The sequence below is a fragment of the Impatiens glandulifera genome, chromosome 3, assembly GCF_907164915.1.
Source record: "Impatiens glandulifera chromosome 3, dImpGla2.1, whole genome shotgun sequence".
Taxonomy (NCBI): Eukaryota; Viridiplantae; Streptophyta; class Magnoliopsida; order Ericales; family Balsaminaceae; genus Impatiens; species Impatiens glandulifera.
In genome coordinates, this window is record NC_061864.1 from 12,426,766 (window position 1) to 12,448,063 (window position 21,298).

Here is a 21,298-nt window from a genome sequence, read left to right on the forward strand (position 1 = left end):
AATCTATAAATATAATATATATAATTCAAATTAAATACACTAATTTAAATAATTTAAATAGCTATTATAAATTAAAATAAAATAGAATACATTACGGGAACTTGAAATAAAATATATTACATAAAAAATAAAATAAAATACATTACATCACAATAAAATACATAACATAAACATTACAATAAAATAAAATACATAATAAATATTAATCACGTTCAATATACAATAAAATGCATATTTTATCTTTATAATTCAATTTTATGATACATACTCCATTTTCCACGAGAGCAAAACCTCTATATAAATCCACATTATGTTTGTTACCACCCTTTCAATATCCATTTATGGTTCTGTATTGTGCAGTAACGATTTCGAAGACTCCTCTTTGTTCATTGTATGGAATAATCTTGTGTGATGATGTTTTTTTCTCAACAGTTTCAAATAATTCTCTTGACCTTTGACAATAAGTTTGACCATTTTGAAGGTCATTAAACGTCGCAGTTTCAAATATAAAAAAAATGAATTATAAAGATAAAATATGCATTTTATTGTATATTTAACGTGATTAATATTTATTATGTATTTTATTTTATTGTAATGTTTATGTTATGTATTTTATTGTGATGTAATGTATTTTATTTTAATGTTTATGTAATATATTTTATTTCAAGTTCCCGGTTTATCGTTATGTAATGTATTCTATTTTATTTTAATTTATAATAGCTATTTAAATTATTTAATTTAGTGTATTTAATTTGAACTATATATATTATATTTATAGATCTAAATAAAAATAAAACATATGTGTTATTTTATTTTAATATTTATATAATATATTTCAATTGAATTAATTAATAGTTTAAAAGTGAAGATATTAATTAATAGTGGAAAGAGAGATGAATTAATTAATGGGTTTAGAGAGAGATAATTAGTATGTTAAGATAGAGAGTGAGTTAATTAATGGGTTGATTAATGATTTAGAGAGAGAAATGTGGATAGTTTGGGAATGTGAATGAAAAGATGGGTAGTTTGAGAAAAATTGTTTGAAAGGTGGGTAGGACAGGAAATTGTTTGAAAAATATATATTTAGTCAAATATTTGAATAATCTTATTACTAATATTTATTTAATCATGGCATAGCAGCAAAATATTAATAAAACATAAATTCTCTAAAACCCTATTTAACTCTTATAATTAAATAGAAGTGAACTGGGCGGCGGCGGCGGCCTAGAAAAACGAACTTGGATCGCCCAGCGCCGGTGACTTTCTCTACAGGCAAGGCAATGGCGCAATCATTACAATTTTCATTATCAATTTCTCCGGCATCTGCTCAATCTATTCATAACAGGCTTACTTCCAAGCCTTCCACTCACTTCTGGACGCGGCGAACAACCCCCCGTACAGTCAAATCCGACTCCTCTTCACTCTCTCATTATCCCGGATCACCGGTTTCTAAACTCGCCAATTTTACTTCAACGACGCCGCATCATATTCGGTCGTCGGCGACGGAACTGGATGCTGAGATCATCGTTGATAAGGTGACGGAGGCGGAGCTGAAGGAAAATGGGTTCAGAAGCACAAGGAGGACCAAAATTATCTGTACGATCGGCCCTGCTACCGCCGGCTTTGACGAGCTGGAGGCGCTTGCCGTCGGTGGGATGAACGTAGCTAGATTAAACATGTGCCATGGCACACGCGAATGGCATCATCAGGTGATTGAACGAGTTAAGAGATTGAATACAGAGAAAGGGTATGCTGTAGCAATAATGATAGATACGGAAGGGACTGAGACTCGGATGGGCGATTTGGATGATTCAGCTTCTTCAGCTAAGGCTGAGGTATCTTCTCTTTTTTTCCATTGCTTATGTAATTTCTCAACTGCTGAATCTAAAATTTCTTAACTCTTGAAGAATGTAGAAAAATCTGCTTGATTAAGGTCATTAAACCACTTCCTACCAAGAGTGAATTTGGCTTTCTAATCTGGCAGAATCAAAAGCAATGTTCTTTGTTTTATTTAAGGCTGAAAATGCATTTTAGACACCAAAACTTATTAAAACCTTTCAAATTATACAATTGAAAGTGTTTAAAATCACTCAATTTGTACTGTCAACATTTGATCTTATCTTTAATCACATATTACTAGGCTTTAGCAGCCATATTGACTGAAGAAATGTGTAACCATGCATATTTAACTTAAACTACCTAAATCTGAATTGACTTAATACATAATATACAAGTTGTCATTGTGCTAATAGCATATCCCAGTTGACTTAATTTGACTATGGATAAAATTTGATGACAAATAACTTTATATACAAGATTTTTCTTCGGATATTTTTAAGTACATGCCCTCTTTATGATATGTTGATAACATCAGTATTAAACCAAATTTACAAGAAAATAATAATGAATGGCAACCTATTCTTATTTTCTTGCACTGGATCACAAATTTACAAAAAACATTTCAGGATGGTGATGTTTGGACCTTCACAATTCGATCACTTGCTTCGCCTTTGCCAGCACGTACAGTTAGTGTGAATTATGAGGGGTTTGTGGAAGGTATGTATGGTTGATCTTGGAATTTTCATACAATGGTACAATTACATCTCTCAATTAAGGAGACACTGATTTGATATATGAAATGGATGTCTCAGATGTGGATGTGGGTGATGAACTTCTTGTGGATGGTGGAATGGTGAGGTTTGAAGTCATTGAGAAAATTGGACCCGATACCAAGTGTTGTTGTACTGATTCCGGTTTGTTATTACCCCGAGCCAACCTTCATTTATGGAGAAAGGGAAAACTAGTTCAAGGTCGAACTGCAATGCTTCCCACAATTTCTTCTAAGGCAAGTGCCAGTAAGGAAACAGAAAAATGCATGATTTTATTTCATGTTTTTGGGGATTTAAATCCAAATAACCCTTTAGCTCATCATCATTCAAAATACCAAATTACTCTTTAACTTTATATTGTATAACATTTTAAATATTGAATATAAATGATATTTTAGTCATTTAGCCCAAATAGTCCATATTTTTATCAAACTAAGATTTTCTACAAAATCAGATTATTTTAAAAAATACATAAAGGACTCCTGAAATCATCCGCACTCATTCTTTACCACAACCTATTGGTTGAAGTATTTCTTTAATGTCCATTTCCACTTTATCACAGGACTGGCTGGACATTGACTTTGCAATTACTGAGGGAGTTGACTTTATTGCAATTTCTTTTGTCAAGTCTGCTGAAGTTATCACTCATCTGAGGAGCTATATTGATGCCAAGTCCATCCACAGGTAAAAGCATGAATATATATATATATATCTTTATTCACTTCTACTGTTCTACAACACCATTTATAGTCTCATCAACAAGATAAACAATAGGAACTTATTATGTGAATGCAATTTCCTATCATGATTCATAAGGTATGAGTTTCTCTATATGACCATAAATAGAATGATGATGGTGCAATAATAATAGATGATTTGTTCTCGATATTGTAAAACATACGCACCGCACCCAATACCCAATTGGAGATTGCCAATGCCAATTTGCTTTGAGCACAAAAATGGAGGTGTGGAGTCATGGTAACAAGAAGAATGCCTTAGACCTTGTTTGATTTAGGGATTATTTGAATACCCAGGTCGTTTAAATAACTTTGTTTGATGTAGGTTATGAAAAATCAGGTTAATTGAGTAAAAGACATTAGAGATAAAATGAATAAATTATTATTTTTTTAAAGTGGAGGATATTTAGTTGATGTTTTGATGACTATATTGTTGATTCTATGGTGGGTTATTTGAAAATAATCTCAAATAAACCAAAAAAATTGACATAAAAGTAGATGCAGTTATTTTGCCTATGTTTTATATTCTCCTCTATCTTCTTGTGTAAATAGTAAGTATATACCTTTCAGTTCACTTGGACTGCCTTATAAATCTTTCAGTAAGAATGTCTAAATTCCCGAGCTGAATGATATCCTGATTGGTCTTTATATTACAGTGATATTGACATAATCGCAAAGATAGAAAGTGTCGACTCTTTGAAGAACATGGACGAGATTATTCTAGCATCAGACGGTGTGATGGTCGCCAGAGGAGATCTGGGGGCACAAATACCCCTAGAACAAATTCCATCAATTCAAATGAAAGTTGTTCAGCTTTGCAGACAGCTGAATAAACCGGTAATTGTTGCCTCCCAACTGCTTGAATCTATGATAGAATACCCTATACCAACGAGAGCAGAGGTTGCCGATGTTTCTGAAGCAGTAAAGCAGCAGACAGATGCTTTAATGCTTTCTGGTGAATCAGCCATGGGACAATACCCTCAAAAGGCATTATCTGTGCTGAGAAGTGTCAGTTTAAGGATGGAGAAATGGTTTAGGGAAGAGAAGCCCCTCAAGGACCCAAAACTACCAAATATTAAGCCATCATCAACAAATACAATCTCAAAGGAGTTATGCTTAGCTGCTGCCAAAATGGGTAAGCTTTCTTTTCTTACATAGAAGCTTTTCTAACAAATTGTGAAATTTTGTTTATTAGAAAAAGTCATACATGTTTCACAAACATTTGATGCAAATTCATTTTATGACCATTAATTAATAGTCCCATTTATGTGGATTCTCATGTTTTGAAGATTTTCTTATAAAGGTGTAAGTTATGGCAAAAATGTGGAATTGTGGATATTGGGTTTAAGCAGAGTCCTATGATACTCATTCCTTAACCATACCATTTCATCCCGTTTAAACATATGTGTTTATGAAAAGCTCATTAATGAGTATAGCCGTTTGTGTTTACAGCCAACAAGCTGGGAGTTGATGCCATCTTTGTTTTCACTAAAACCGGTCATCTGGCATCACTCTTGTCATGCTGTCGGCCAGACTGTCCAATCTTTGCATTTACACCTTCATTGTCAGTTCGGAGACGCCTGAACCTGCAATGGGGTCTGATGCCATTCCGGCTTGACTTCTCCGAACATGATACCGAAACCAACCTAAAGAAGACTTTCACACTTCTTAAAGCAAGAGGGATGATCGACTCTGACAATGTCATTATCTCTGTCTCTGACGAGCTCCAGTCTATTCAGGTGATTTCCGTTCCTTGAAGAATATTAAATTCTCAATTGATTTGCAATCCATCTTGTTACATGCCTTATAAATTATATTAGATTGTTTGTAACAATTTTAGTTAATATTATTGTGGTGTGGTAGTGAATCCATAAATAGAGTGATGTTATATAGATCTCAAATGGTCAATTTTATTATTATTTGAAAATTTGAACTGCTTGTTTTTGTATTAGTAAAAGGAGACATCACACTGGACATCATATAATATTATACATGTTTGATGTTATCTACTTATTATGACAATTATATTAACTTGTTAAATATAGTTTTATCAATTGTTAATTCATCATGAAATATTGCTGTACCTAGCCTATTTGAGATGAATTATTATGGAGTCTTGTATAAGAGTCTAAAAATCTCGGGTTTAATTCTAACTAAAACTATCTTAAATTGAAGCGAAGAAATGATTGATTATACTAATAAGTTTTAAAACTTTCTTCTGGAGTATGTATCATTACATTTTGTAATCATGTTATATATATATATATATTTGTGAAGATCAATAAATTTGATGAATATGAACGGTTAAATTTGTGAGACTTAAAACATAGATGGATGTTTGTCTTTATAATTATTTTTAGTCGACTATCTAATTGAAGAACTAAGAATTCCTTAAGTCTAAGATTAGATTCGAAAAATTTATAAATTTGTGTAGAGATTTTATTGTTCTTCACTTGGAATCTTAACTGTATTTAAGTTTTTTAATTTTTTTTTTGCTTTTTTAACTCTCTTTTCTTGTTATGTTTTATTTTTATTTTTTTACTTGTTATTTTAAATATATATATTTATTTGTTTATTTATTGATGTATATACAATCATACTAAAAAGATTAGAACAATTATCATATGCTATTAATACTTAGCTTGATGCTTCGTACAATAAAAAATATTATTGCATTATTATATTTATTAATGTACTGTATATTTCCTTAATAAGTATTAATCTAATTCTGAAAAATTCCTTCTTTAAAATTAAGAAATAATAAAGATAATTGGGGAGGCATGCCACGTTTAATGTGTGATGAAAATGAAATATAAAAATATATAACTTCGGCTCTTTTAATAATGAATTAAAATTTATCGACTATTATATGATTATTCTGTACAAACATGCCCAGCTTTATCATCATTTAATATAAATTATGGACAGATAAATCACACTCTTTCATAATAATAAAATAAAATATACTACAAATTGTAATACTTTTATTCACTTTTTCGAATTTCATATAGAGATATAAAGCTGACAAAGAGTACAAGGAAAGAATAAAGTAGAATAGTAGTTGTTGCTATATTTTATTTTAAATACCAAATTCTTTTTTATAATACTTTGATTAAAGTTAATTCTCTTAAAATTTATAATACTGTTATTTGGGAAAGATACAAATTTAACCTCTAATCACTTTTGGATTATTTGTTTAGGTTTACTTATAATTCCAAGTACCTTTATCTTTGGAAATACTAATTAAATAACAAAAGTAAAAATTATACACTTTAAAACAAGAAATATTTAAAATATAGTTAATTATCCTCCCTATCTTCATTATGATGTTGATTATTTAGGGGTGTTTATTGATTTTTTTTATAAACAAAAAAAAGTTTTTTAAGTTTTAATTTGTTGAATTACTATAAAAAAAATTATATTTAAATTTTATAAAATTAAAGTAAAAGTATTTTAATTAAAAAATTGGATGATATAATAATTTAAAAAAAAATATGATGCAATATATAAGTTTTATGTAAAATAAAAAAAAAAACATCTTGAAGGTCAATTTGTTTTAATTTATTTTAATAACATGATATAAAATTCTATAATTATTATAAAACTAGCATTTAGCCCGTGCATTTGCACGAATAATAATATAAAAACAGTGAAAAAAAATTACGGATAACATTTTTTATTTTATTTTTAACCGTTTTAAGTTTATGGGTGAGTAAACCCACAATCCGACTCAATTATCCATTTACTCAACATCATTATATATTAGTTAGTTAAAAAGTTGAACTTATATTAATATTAAAACGTCCCGCGTTTATCAAATTTGGTGTTGAATTTAAAATATAAAGTCTTTGTAGCCTAGTTGGTTAAAGAGTTGTACTTGTTTTGTTAGGTTGCAAGTTCGAAACATACCTCTAGCATTTTTAATTTTATTTTTAACCGTTTTAAATTTAAAAACGGGTCAACCCACAATCCGACCCAAGTATCCAAATTAACCACAACTCTCGACCCGGCAATCCGGACACTTTAAAAATTAAGCATCATTATATATATATATATAGATTAGTTAGTTAAAAAGTTGAACTTATATTAATATTAAAACGTCCCGCGTTTATCAAATTTGGTGTTGAATTTAAAATATAAAGTCTTTGTAGCTTAGTTGGTTAAAGAGTTGTACTTGTTTTGTTAGGTTGCAAATTCGAAACATACCTCTAGCATTTTTAATTTTATTTTTAACCGTTTTAAATTTAAAAACGGGTCAACCCACAATCCGACCCAAGTATCCAAATTAACCACAGCTCTCGACCCGGCAATCCGGACACTTTAAAAATTAAGCATCATTATATATATATAGATTAGTTAGTTAAAAAGTTGAACTTATATTAATATTAAAACGTCCCGCGTTTATCAAATTTGGTGTTGAATTTAAAATATAAAGTCTTTGTAGCCTAGTTGGTTAAAGAGTTGTACTTGTTTTGTTAGGTTGCAAGTTCGAAACATACCTCTAGCATTTTTAATTTTATTTTTAACCGTTTTAAATTTAAAAACGGGTCAACCCACAATCCGACCCAAGTATCCAAATTAACCACAGCTCTCGACCCGGCAATTCGGACACTTTAAAAATTAAGCATCATTATATATATATAGATTAGTTAGTTAAAAAGTTGAACTTATATTAATATTAAAACGTCCCGCGTTTATCAAATTTGGTGTTGAATTTAAAATATAAAGTCTTTGTAGCCTAGTTGGTTAAAGAGTTGTACTTGTTTTGTTAGGTTGCAAGTTCGAAACATACCTCTAGCATTTTTAATTTTATTTTTAACCGTTTTAAATTTAAAAACGGGTCAACCCACAATCCGACCCAAGTATCCAAATTAACCACAGCTCTCGACCTGGCAATCCGGACACTTTAAAAATTAAGCATCATTATATATATAGATTAGTTAGTTAAAAAGTTGAACTTATATTAATATTAAAACGTCCCGCGTTTATCAAATTTGGTGTTGAATTTAAAATATAAAGTCTTTGTAGCCTAGTTGGTTAAAGAGTTGTACTTGTTTTGTTAGGTTGCAAGTTCGAAACATACCTCTAGCATTTTTAATTTTATTTTTAACCGTTTTAAATTTAAAAACGGGTCAACCCACAATCCGACCCAATATATATAGATTAGTTAGTTAAAAAGTTGAACTTATATTAATATTAAAACGTCCCGCGTTTATCAAATTTGGTGTTGAATTTAAAATATAAAGTCTTTGTAGCTTAGTTGGTTAAAGAGTTGTACTTGTTTTGTTAGGTTGCAAGTTCGAAACATACCTCTAGCATTTTTAATTTTATTTTTAACCGTTTTAAATTTAAAAACGGGTCAACCCACAATCCGACCCAAGTATCCAAATTAACCACAGCTCTCGACCCGGCAATCCGGACACTTTAAAAATTAAGCATCATTATATATATATAGATTAGTTAGTTAAAAAGTTGAACTTATATTAATATTAAAACGTCCCGCGTTTATCAAATTTGGTGTTGAATTTAAAATATAAAGTCTTTGTAGCCTAGTTGGTTAAAGAGTTGTACTTGTTTTGTTAGGTTGCAAGTTCGAAACATACCTCTAGCATTTTTAATTTTATTTTTAACCGTTTTAAATTTAAAAACGGGTCAACCCACAATCCGACCCAATATATATAGATTAGTTAGTTAAAAAGTTGAACTTATATTAATATTAAAACGTCCCGCGTTTATCAAATTTGGTGTTGAATTTAAAATATAAAGTCTTTGTAGCCTAGTTGGTTAAAGAGTTGTACTTGTTTTGTTAGGTTGCAAGTTCGAAACATACCTCTAGCATTTTTAATTTTATTTTTAACCGTTTTAAATTTAAAAACGGGTCAACCCACAATCCGACCCAAGTATCCAAATTAACCACAGCTCTCGACCCGGCAATCCGGACACTTTAAAAATTAAGCATCATTATATATATATAGATTAGTTAGTTAAAAAGTTGAACTTATATTAATATTAAAACGTCCCGCGTTTATCAAATTTGGTGTTGAATTTAAAATATAAAGTCTTTGTAGCCTAGTTGGTTAAAGAGTTGTACTTGTTTTGTTAGGTTGCAAGTTCGAAACATACCTCTAGCATTTTTAATTTTATTTTTAACCGTTTTAAATTTAAAAACGGGTCAACCCACAATCCGACCCAAGTATCCAAATTAACCACAGCTCTCGACCCGGCAATCCGGACACTTTAAAAATTAAGCATCATTATATATATATAGATAAGTTAGTTAAAAAGTTGAACTTATATTAATATTAAAACGTCCCGCGTTTATCAAATTTGGTGTTGAATTTAAAATATAAAGTCTTTGTAGCCTAGTTGGTTAAAGAGTTGTACTTGTTTTGTTAGGTTGCAAGTTCGAAACATACCTCTAGCATTTTTAATTTTATTTTTAACCGTTTTAAATTTAAAAACGGGGGATATAGATTAGTTAGTTAAAAAGTTGAACTTATATTAATATTAAAACGTCCCGCGTTTATCAAATTTGGTGTTGAATTTAAAATATAAAGTCTTTGTAGCCTAGTTGGTTAAAGAGTTGTACTTGTTTTGTTAGGTTGCAAGTTCGAAACATACCTCTAGCATTTTTAATTTTATTTTTAACCGTTTTAAATTTAAAAACGGGTCAACCCACAATCCGACCCAAGTATCCAAATTAACCACAGCTCTCGACCCGGCAATCCGGACACTTTAAAAATTAAGCATCATTATATATATATATAGATTAGTTAGTTAAAAAGTTGAACTTATATTAATATTAAAACGTCCCGCGTTTATCAAATTTGGTGTTGAATTTAAAATATAAAGTCTTTGTAGCCTAGTTGGTTAAAGAGTTGTACTTGTTTTGTTAGGTTGCAAGTTCGAAACATACCTCTAGCATTTTTAATTTTATTTTTAACCGTTTTAAATTTAAAAACGGGTCAACCCACAATCCGACCCAATATATATAGATTAGTTAGTTAAAAAGTTGAACTTATATTAATATTAAAACGTCCCGCGTTTATCAAATTTGGTGTTGAATTTAAAATATAAAGTCTTTGTAGCCTAGTTGGTTAAAGAGTTGTACTTGTTTTGTTAGGTTGCAAGTTCGAAACATACCTCTAGCATTTTTAATTTTATTTTTAACCGTTTTAAATTTAAAAACGGGTCAACCCACAATCCGACCCAAGTATCCAAATTAACCACAGCTCTCGACCCGGCAATCCGGACACTTTAAAAATTAAGCATCATTATATATATATAGATTAGTTAGTTAAAAAGTTGAACTTATATTAATATTAAAACGTCCCGCGTTTATCAAATTTGGTGTTGAATTTAAAATATAAAGTCTTTGTAGCCTAGTTGGTTAAAGAGTTGTACTTGTTTTGTTAGGTTGCAAGTTCGAAACATACCTCTAGCATTTTTAATTTTATTTTTAACCGTTTTAAATTTAAAAACGGGTCAACCCACAATCCGACCCAATATATATAGATTAGTTAGTTAAAAAGTTGAACTTATATTAATATTAAAACGTCCCGCGTTTATCAAATTTGGTGTTGAATTTAAAATATAAAGTCTTTGTAGCCTAGTTGGTTAAAGAGTTGTACTTGTTTTGTTAGGTTGCAAGTTCGAAACATACCTCTAGCATTTTTAATTTTATTTTTAACCGTTTTAAATTTAAAAACGGGTCAACCCACAATCCGACCCAATATATATAGATTAGTTAGTTAAAAAGTTGAACTTATATTAATATTAAAACGTCCCGCGTTTATCAAATTTGGTGTTGAATTTAAAATATAAAGTCTTTGTAGCCTAGTTGGTTAAAGAGTTGTACTTGTTTTGTTAGGTTGCAAGTTCGAAACATACCTCTAGCATTTTTAATTTTATTTTTAACCGTTTTAAATTTAAAAACGGGTCAACCCACAATCCGACCCAAGTATCCAAATTAACCACAGCTCTCGACCCGGCAATCCGGACACTTTAAAAATTAAGCATCATTATATATATATATAGATTAGTTAGTTAAAAAGTTGAACTTATATTAATATTAAAACGTCCCGCGTTATCAAATTTGGTGTTGAATTTAAAATATAAAGTCTTTGTAGCCTAGTTGGTTAAAGAGTTGTACTTGTTTTGTTAGGTTGCAAGTTCGAAACATACCTCTAGCATTTTTAATTTTATTTTTAACCGTTTTAAATTTAAAAACGGGTCAACCCACAATCCGACCCAATATATATAGATTAGTTAGTTAAAAAGTTGAACTTATATTAATATTAAAACGTCCCGCGTTTATCAAATTTGGTGTTGAATTTAAAATATAAAGTCTTTGTAGCCTAGTTGGTTAAAGAGTTGTACTTGTTTTGTTAGGTTGCAAGTTCGAAACATACCTCTAGCATTTTTAATTTTATTTTTAACCGTTTTAAATTTAAAAACGGGTCAACCCACAATCCGACCCAAGTATCCAAATTAACCACAGCTCTCGACCCGGCAATCCGGACACTTTAAAAATTAAGCATCATTATATATATAGATTAGTTAGTTAAAAAGTTGAACTTATATTAATATTAAAACGTCCCGCGTTTATCAAATTTGGTGTTGAATTTAAAATATAAAGTCTTTGTAGCCTAGTTGGTTAAAGAGTTGTACTTGTTTTGTTAGGTTGCAAGTTCGAAACATACCTCTAGCATTTTTAATTTTATTTTTAACCGTTTTAAATTTAAAAACGGGTCAACCCACAATCCGACCCAAGTATCCAAATTAACCACAGCTCTCGACCCGGCAATCCGGACACTTTAAAAATTAAGCATCATTATATATATATATAGATTAGTTAGTTAAAAAGTTGAACTTATATTAATATTAAAACGTCCCGCGTTTATCAAATTTGGTGTTGAATTTAAAATATAAAGTCTTTGTAGCCTAGTTGGTTAAAGAGTTGTACTTGTTTTGTTAGGTTGCAAGTTCGAAACATACCTCTAGCATTTTTAATTTTATTTTTAACCGTTTTAAATTTAAAAACGGGTCAACCCACAATCCGACCCAAGTATCCAAATTAACCACAACTCTCGACCCGGCAATCCGGACACTTTAAAAATTAAGCATCATTATATATATATATATAGATATGTCACAATTTAAATAAATTTTTTTTTATATTCAGTTTTGTTTTTCTTTTAATAACATAACAAAAGGAGTTAATAAAATTGGTTTCACCTTCTCAAAAAGATAAAAATAAATAAATATTTATTATGTTAACGAGACAAACTCTAATTGTTGGTCGGCCATCATCAGTTAAGTTCTACTTTCTCAAACTTCTAGAAAAGAGATAAAAGTCCACAAAGATAAAAATAAAAGTAAAAAAAATTAGTAAAACTTGAACCTTTAATTACTCTCTTTCAAACGTTATTGTTTTCATATTTATTATTTACAGTTGTGGATATTTAATGCATTGCATCTACCTACCCACCCACTTACTTTTACCACTTTTATTTTCTCTATACAAGTACAAAATACCTTCCTTATAATACACTTCTCTCCAGACTAAGGCCTTGTTTGATTTGGGGTTTATCTCAATTCATTATGGGGAACTTAGAAATATTTAAAACATTTATGTTAGAAAAAAAACTAATAAATTTTATAAATTTTGAAGTGGTACAAATTAATAAACCTAAAAGTTATTAAAAATTGTAAGTTTTAAAGCTAAAGTGCATTAGTACTCTTAAAAGTGAACATTATCTCTTTCACAAGCAATCACATTATATTTGGAGCGAACATACTTTTCAATTTTGTTGTTGGCATGTTTCTTTATCTAGTGGGATTAAATTGTTTGTTTTGATATATAGCTAGAATTAATTAGACCCTTGTTTATGTTTAATAAATATATATTAATCATCTTATATGACTTTGGAATTGTGTTAACTTGATAAGAAAATATGTAATTAAGAAAATGTCTCCCTAAAACTTTAACTTAAATTTGTTCAATGTTCTCAAATAATCCACTCCAAGTTTTAAAATCATCTACTTTTCTACTCAAATTGACTAAAAGTTACATAAAAAAAATACAAATGCTAACACAAGAAAATAATTTAAATGGGCGAATGAAATTGAAAGCATGTGTTACAAAAAAAAAGTGATAATTAAGGCAGATCAAAAGCATTTTAAGTTTCATTAAAGCTTAGAGCTTGATTGATGTAGAGTTATTTAGGATTATTATTATTATTTTTAATATATTATTTGATTAAAATATAGATTATTTAAGTTTTTAAAGGGTTAAATTATTTTATTTAAATTTAATAAAAATAAAATAAAAATATTTTAATTGATAAATTTAATAATTGAATGGTTACAAATAAATAAGATATAATATATAGACACATATTTATTGAAAACTAACTTACCACATTTTATTTATTTTTAACTATTCAATTATTTCATTCATAAATCAAAATATCAAAATAATTTTATTTATTTATTTTTATACAAATTTTAAATAAAGAAGAACATTATAATAATTTAATAAATTAAAAATAAATTATTTAAAAAATTCTAAATAATCAAACATCAAATAAACTCTAAAGAAGAAACTCAATATTTCTAATAACTAAGTTGGATGTTGGGTTTTGAACTTTTACCAAAAACCGATATATCATATTTAACTTCTTTTTAATTATAAAATTATTCAATTTACCAGTTAAAATATTAAAATACACTATAATTTTTATAAAATTTAAAATAAAAATATATATAATAATTTAATCAATTGAAAACAAAATAAATTAAATTTTTATTAAACAATATTATTTAAAAAAAAAATTAAAATAACCAAACATCAAACAAGCTCTAAGGAGAAGAACCCTAGTATCTCCAAAAGTTTCAATTAGGGAAAGAAAAAAAAAAGAGAGGAAGACTATTTTTTATTTTTTCCAAAAAGGAAAACCTGCTTATGAGGCAAGGAATAGTACTTATGAGAAAGTTTTAGGATTACATAAATGATAATATGTCATATTCGTTTAAGAAAGTAAGAAATTAAGGCAAAGAAAATGCGAAATTAAAGAAAGAAATTAACCAAAGTTCATGAAAATAGTTCCCACTTACATACTTTATGATGTACATATACACCAAACTAAACACATCCACTCATTTTCAATTCTCTATATTTGGTATTATACTATTTTAATGCTAAACTTATTTAAATTATTGACTACTCAATTTTTTTTCTAGTTGTTATGGATAATTGAGAATCAAACTATGCTTCTACTCCATTTATTGCATTTTAAAAAAAATTATAGTAATTCCTTCTTTGGTAAATCACTACATCAAACAAGGTCGTGTTTGGTTGAGATTCTCTTCTCAAGATAATATAAAATGAATAACTTCATCCCCTCTTACATATTAGCGGAAACAATATGTGGAAATCTCTAGCTTCTCTGAGGTTCTGGGTTTGAACCCGTAACTGTAAATTCAACGTCGAGTTACAATATTCCTACTTTATTAAATTTTAAATATTCAACTAATTAAAATCTTAAATCACCTAATTTTTTTTCAAATAATATTTTTCTAAAAAGTTTAAATAAAAATACCAAATAACCCAACACCAAACAAGCTCTAAGGTAGTCTTTTATTTAACGGAATGGTGTGGGCAATCAAGGGAATTCATATACCATCTATTAGCTAGACCGGCGGATTATGGAATGTAAGGTAGCTGAACCGGGTTTATTTCTTGACATGTGTCTCTTTAGATATCTTCAAATTTTATTTTTGTCAATATTTCTCTTTGTTTTTTTTAAGATATTCTTAGTCAAATGTATTTTTGACTATTTTCACCGATTTATTGTTCAATTTATAAATAAAATAATTAAAACGATTTAAATTTATAAGTCACAGCATTTGACATTTGTGTTGTCTATTGAATTTAATTCAAATAGCGCCCACTTAATATTATTTATCATTTATCCATTAAATTATTAAAATATTTTTTTTTTAACTTAAAGTAAAGATGTTTTAATTACTTTATATAAATAACCCAAATAACTTTAGCTTTATGTTTTCTTCAATTTATTATATAACTAAATTATTTAAATACTATCTCTTTAACTTTTTATAATATTGAAAAAAAATGAATATTTTAGTTAGTTTATCTAAATAACCTTACATAAAACAAGCTTGTTTATATTTATTTGACATAAAATTATTTGAAATCTTTTATTTAATAATCAATCCTACAATATCATCAATCACTTTATTAATTAAATTATTCATATTTTCTACACAAACAAAAATTAAGCCATTTAATTTAAATAATTAACTCTACATCAAATAAAATTTAAATTTATAATCTCTCTTTTATAAACAAGTCAATATATATAAAAAACCTATTATTTGAAATTAAATAATTCAATGCCCCATAATTAAATATATACTTTATATTTAATAAAATAATTTACAATATCTCAAAAATCTAATTTTCAAAATAATTTAGGTCTTTTATCAATATTTCTTTCTTAAATATTTATATAATTATTATTTCATTCCTGACATCATTAATTGTTTTATTTAATTTATTAATTAAAATATTAATTTTTTAAAATTATATTATTATTTTATATTTTTTAAAATAATTTAAATCTATTCATGTAATCCCGCTTAATTAAAAAAAAACACCATCAAACATTCACTTTTGACTCTTTTTTTTTCTCTAATTTTTTCAAAATAATTTTGTTGCTAATTTTTCTTTTAAATATTTTTATTTTTTCAAATTAACTGATCAAACTAAATAATAATTAATTTGTCCAATCAAATAATAAAAATATTTTCTACAAGAACAAACCACATCCTAAACTTTTTTTAGTTTTAAAAAAAATAGTAAATTTAAATTTTGATTAATTAAGAAGTAAGTCATTATTATTTTTTGTTTGTAAAAAAAGGTATTAATTATTTTATAAACTAATTTAGACATATGATTAAATTAAGGCTTTAATGGTTCAGTTCAGAACTTTTCACTCCCTCTTCGATTACTTTAAATTCGCCTTCTTCTTCATCATCATCATCATCTCCTCCATTGTACCTTACTCTGGTTTTCTCATAAGCAAACTCAATCCCCTTCTTCATACAACTGCACTTCTTCTAGATTCTTCCTCGCCGCCGCCGCCGGAGATGACAACCGGAGACCGGTCGCTGTTCAGACCTTCATTTTCCAGGATGATGTCAGCCTGACCGGTGGTTTTAGCGAAATTCCGTACCTCAAAACCCTAAGCTAAGCGAACCCCCTTCTCTCTCTTTACGTTGCAGAGATTTCAAGTTATTCTATGCTTATAAAATTCATAATTACCTACGCCAAGGTATCGATTCCAGCTTAAACCTCTCGGATTTTGCTAGAATACGTTGATTCTAGGGATGAATTTCTTGGATGATGAGCTAATTTCATTTTATTTGAATCCGAAGAAAGAGGAGGAAATCAGTCATTATTTTTTAGTCATAATTAATCAGTCATCTGTTTAAATAGACCTACCTACCTTCTTCGTTGTTCATCTGAACTTCATCTTGGCTCTGTGTTCTCAGATCAAACCCATAAATGTTTTCGGTAGAAATTAGAGGGGTTTGTTCTTATTTCTAGGTTTAGTTGGTGAAAGAGTGAGATAATAAACCATTAACTGGTACCTTAAGCGATGAAGATTCAGCCTGTTGATATCAATTTCAACCCAGTTGATGATACTTTCCGGAATGAGCCCGCAGTGAAACCTGTTTTGAAGTCACGGCTGAGGCGTCTGTTTGAACGAAACTTTCCGGTGAGACTTCCATCGGTTGAAACGAACCTTAATTTAGTAAAGCATGGTTCCGGTGAGTTCGATCCGAGCTCTGTTTGTTTGGCGAAGATGGTGCAGAATTTCATTGAATATGGAAGCGATAAGCAGGATTCGCTGAAATGTAACAGTAAAAGCTGTAATTGCTTCAACAGAAACTGCGGCGATAACTCCGAGGAAGACAATGACTCTTCTGATTTCTCATCTGCCGATGCATGCAGAGTTCTGAAAGTAATCTAAATATTGAATTAGTAAATCTTTGTTCATACCCTTCTCCGATCGATATAAAAGTACTAATCTTTCTTTCTTTGTTGGATTCTGTTGTTATATTAGAGTTTGGTTCAATGTGCATGCGTTGTTGAAAGAAAGCTGCTGGGGGACACATCAAGAATCGTGGAGAACAACAAGTTTTCAAAGCTTAAAGATGAATGTTGCAGAAAGATTGTCACTGATGGCCTTATAGCTCTTGGATATGATGCTTCTATCTGCAAATCTCGCTGGGAAAAATCCTCTCTTTGCCCGGCCGGTAATCAATCACTCTTTCTCTCTCGCATACATTTGGAGGATTTTCTTGAAATATTATTGATATGATTATGATTGGAACAGGGGAATATGAATTTGTGGATGTATTGATAGAAGGGGGGGAGAGGTTTATAATCGATATAGCCTTCAGATCAGAATTCGAAATCGCTAGATCAACAAAAACATACAAATCAATCCTCCAGAAGCTTCCAAACATATTTGTAGGGAAATCTGAGCGTCTGCAGTCAATAATCTCGATTGTTTCAGAGGCGGCGAAACAGAGTCTGAAGAAGAAAGGTATGCACTTCCCTCCATGGAGAAAAGCTGAATATGTGAAGGCTAAATGGTTATCTCCCTGCACCCGAACCAAACCGAACATAATCATGATCGACAAAGAAGAAGTATTATCTGATGATATTGATGAAGAACCTACTATGTTTGCTTTAACTGCTGCTGCTGCTGCTGCTGCTGGAGATGATGATGATGAAGAAGAGAATAAGAAGAAATGGGAACTGCCAAAGGTTGGAATTCAGAAGCCTTTGTCTGGAGTAAAGATGGTGACTGGTTTAGCTTCTGTCATTAACGACAACAATCCCTAAATGTTTTTGTTTTGTTTTGTTTTTAATTTCTGGAAAACATCTATCCTTCTTCTTCTTCTGCTTCCACCCCTTTGTGGTTTTTGTATAAGGGTGTGTGATCTACTTACTGATATACTACAATAGTGACTACATATACACTAATAATAATAATAATAATGATTAAAAAAGCAAATATAATGTTATTATAGTATTTCAGTTTCTGTTCTTGGTGATCTTCTTCAAGTATTGGCTTGCAGGAAAGGATGGAGAAGATGAAGAAGGAAGATTGTGATCCAATAAGTGTCATTTCTCGAGATGGGTTTTTCCTTGAGTTGAATAATTCTTTCATAGACTAACTGTCTCAATGTGGGATGTCTGATTTTTGAGTTTTGACATAAGGAATATTTAGGGTTTGTTGGGATACTTATAATCTGATATAAGTATATTTGGTAAATCACATTCGTACTATATAATGATAAAATAAAAATAATATTTATTCTATTTTAAAATAAAATGTATTTTAATATTTTATATTTGAAATTTATTGGTCTACTCCACTGTAATCTTGGTGTTGAATGTGATTTTAATTTTATTTTTCCAAAATAAATAATTGTAATTGAACAAAGCACACCGTCTATTATATATGGATTGAAGTATGAAGTATAATTTAATTGGATTTGGAAATATCTTGGTTATTACATTCTTAATTTTACAAAATAAATGGACCCATTTAAAAAGCAAACAAAAGAGTACAGAGAAACTAGTTTTCTCAAGTATTTCTTGGGCCTTGTTTAACTTTAATCACTCACAAGTCACAACTAAAATAATTAAAATGTCAAATTACTCATATATTTTATTTTTAAATATTTAATACAAATATTATTTTATAGTCTTCTCACTTAAATAATTCTAATTTATTTACTTTTCATTAAAAATATTTATTTTTTTCCCAAAATTTTGATTATTTAATAAAAATACATCAAAAAAGCATTTTAGCAAGCTTGTTTGTTAAAGGGTATTTCAGGATTTTTTATTTTAAATTTATATAAAAATATCCTATTTATTTAAATTTTAATTAAATACAAAATAATATTTTAATAATATTCTAAAAAAATAACAAATATCCCATTTTTTTTAAAAACCCAACAAATCATTAAGAAAAATACCAAGATGAAGTCTTTTTTTTTTCCATTTTTTTTTAATTAGCACTATTCCTATTGTAATGTCTACTTTTTACTTATCTATTCAATTGGTTTGGAAAAACTAGCATGGATAGTAATACTTTTATTTGACTTTAATGTAAATGTTTTAAATGATAATAAAACTCATAATTTTAATCTTTTTAAAATAAAAAATAATAATATATATTAAATGTTCAACTACTATATTTTTTTATATATTAACTACCAATTACTAGGGGTGAATAAGTCTTGGAAATGTTTAAACAATGCCTAAACCCTAATTTGATAATCTTGACACCTCTTAGTGAATTGAGAATGACAATAACATGTTGGATAATATTGAATATAGTCATTCTCAAATCTCAATCGAGCAATTAACCTACTTCATGTTATATATATATATACATTTCATAGCTGACTTTTACTCCTTCAATAGTCTACATAAATTCAATATTAAAATCCCAAAATCACCATTAAATTCAATTATTCAACTCCCCCAAATGTAACAAAAACAAATTAACACTCAAACACACAACAATGGTGTCTTCATCCGCAATCGAATTCATCGACGCCTCCTTGTCATATACAAACACTTCCAAATACTCTTTATCCTACCAAGATTCAAGTCAAAAATGGATAATTCGCGACCATCTCCTCTCCCTACTCCGCGACTTCCCCTCGTTAGAACCGTCGTGTGACCAATTCACCCACAATGACGGCACCACCGTCAATCTCCTTAACATCTCCGGTCACATCCCCATCCCACCACGTTCTAGTTCCACTACGGTGCCTCTCATCATTTGGGTACACGAGAATTACCCTTTTATAGCCCCTATGATCTTCGTCGTTCCGAATCCAAACAGAATCCTAACCGATCACCCTCACGTTGACTCCTCATCGGGGTCCATTTCTTCTCCTTACTTGCTCATGTGGAATGGCAATAATAGTAATCTCTCCAAGTTGGTACAAAACATAGTCAACATTTTTTCCTTTACCCATGAAGCGAATCATCGTAATTCATCACACCCAAGTCTTGTTTCGAGGCAGGAAGCGATCGATCGTCTGACTTGTTCCCTCCATTACGACGTCGATGTACTTAGAAACGAGGCGGAGAAGGAATTGGAGGCGCTATGGGCTCTCCAAGGGAAGATGTCGGATCGAGCTGAAGTCGCAACTAGTATGATAATTGCACTTGAGGAAGAGAAACAGAGCTTGGAAAACAGAGTTGTTGAGTTGATGAATGGAGCTGACAGTTTGATTGATTGGTTGGAAGACAATGATCAAATGATCACGAGATTTAACGATGATGATGATCATGATGATGCATTTAGAGGAGTTGATGATGAGGAAGATAGGGTTTTGGGTTGTTTGGCTGAGGATATGGCTGTGGATGATGTGATTTATGAACTTGATAAGGCATTGAATAAAGGGGTTATACCATTTAGGTTGTATATTAAACAGGTTAGAGAATTGAGTAGAGAACAGTTCTTCAATAGGGCATTACTTGTTAAATTGAGGGGGCCCCAAATACTTTATCATTATTCACCTTGAATTGATTAAATGTTTGTTTAGACTTCATCTAATTACACCCCTCTTGTTTAATAAATAAACATTAATTTAGAGAAATCAGAAGTTAATCTACCAAGTTTATGTTTCGAGTTATAACCAAAACAATATCATTTTGTTGCCTAAGTTTGTATCTTACTTTATGTTCAAGACATACTTTGTGATGTTTATTAATCATTTGTTTGATACACACTCACTTCTCTCTTTATTTTTGAAAAAAAGGACAAGGTCATCCGAAAAATGAAAAAAGGAAATCGCCATCTTTATTAGCAATAAAAAATA

General features: G+C 29.4%; 3 protein-coding genes across 3 annotated transcripts; all 3 read left to right on the plus strand.

Annotated features, from left to right (window-relative positions):
• Positions 1-1,202: 1,202 nt before the first annotated feature.
• Positions 1,203-5,361, plus strand: LOC124931362 (pyruvate kinase isozyme A, chloroplastic-like). The gene is made up of 6 exons (XM_047471810.1): positions 1,203-1,835; positions 2,466-2,556; positions 2,652-2,845; positions 3,172-3,293; positions 4,003-4,481; positions 4,799-5,361. Exons 1-6 carry the CDS (start codon positions 1,281-1,283, stop codon positions 5,101-5,103), a joined length of 1,746 nt encoding a protein of 581 aa, XP_047327766.1. The 5' UTR covers positions 1,203-1,280; the 3' UTR covers positions 5,104-5,361.
• Positions 5,362-16,422: 11,061 nt separating this feature from the next.
• Positions 16,423-18,462, plus strand: LOC124932316. Its single transcript, XM_047472935.1, has 3 exons — positions 16,423-17,400; positions 17,503-17,695; positions 17,776-18,462. Exons 1-3 carry the CDS (start codon positions 17,035-17,037, stop codon positions 18,288-18,290), a joined length of 1,074 nt encoding a protein of 357 aa, XP_047328891.1. The 5' UTR covers positions 16,423-17,034; the 3' UTR covers positions 18,291-18,462.
• Positions 18,463-19,987: 1,525 nt separating this feature from the next.
• On the plus strand, positions 19,988-21,001 carry LOC124929738 (protein ELC-like). The gene has a single exon (XM_047470132.1). The coding sequence runs from the start codon at positions 19,988-19,990 to the stop codon at positions 20,999-21,001; it is 1,014 nt and encodes a 337-aa protein (XP_047326088.1).
• The last annotated feature ends 297 nt before the right edge of the window (positions 21,002-21,298 follow it).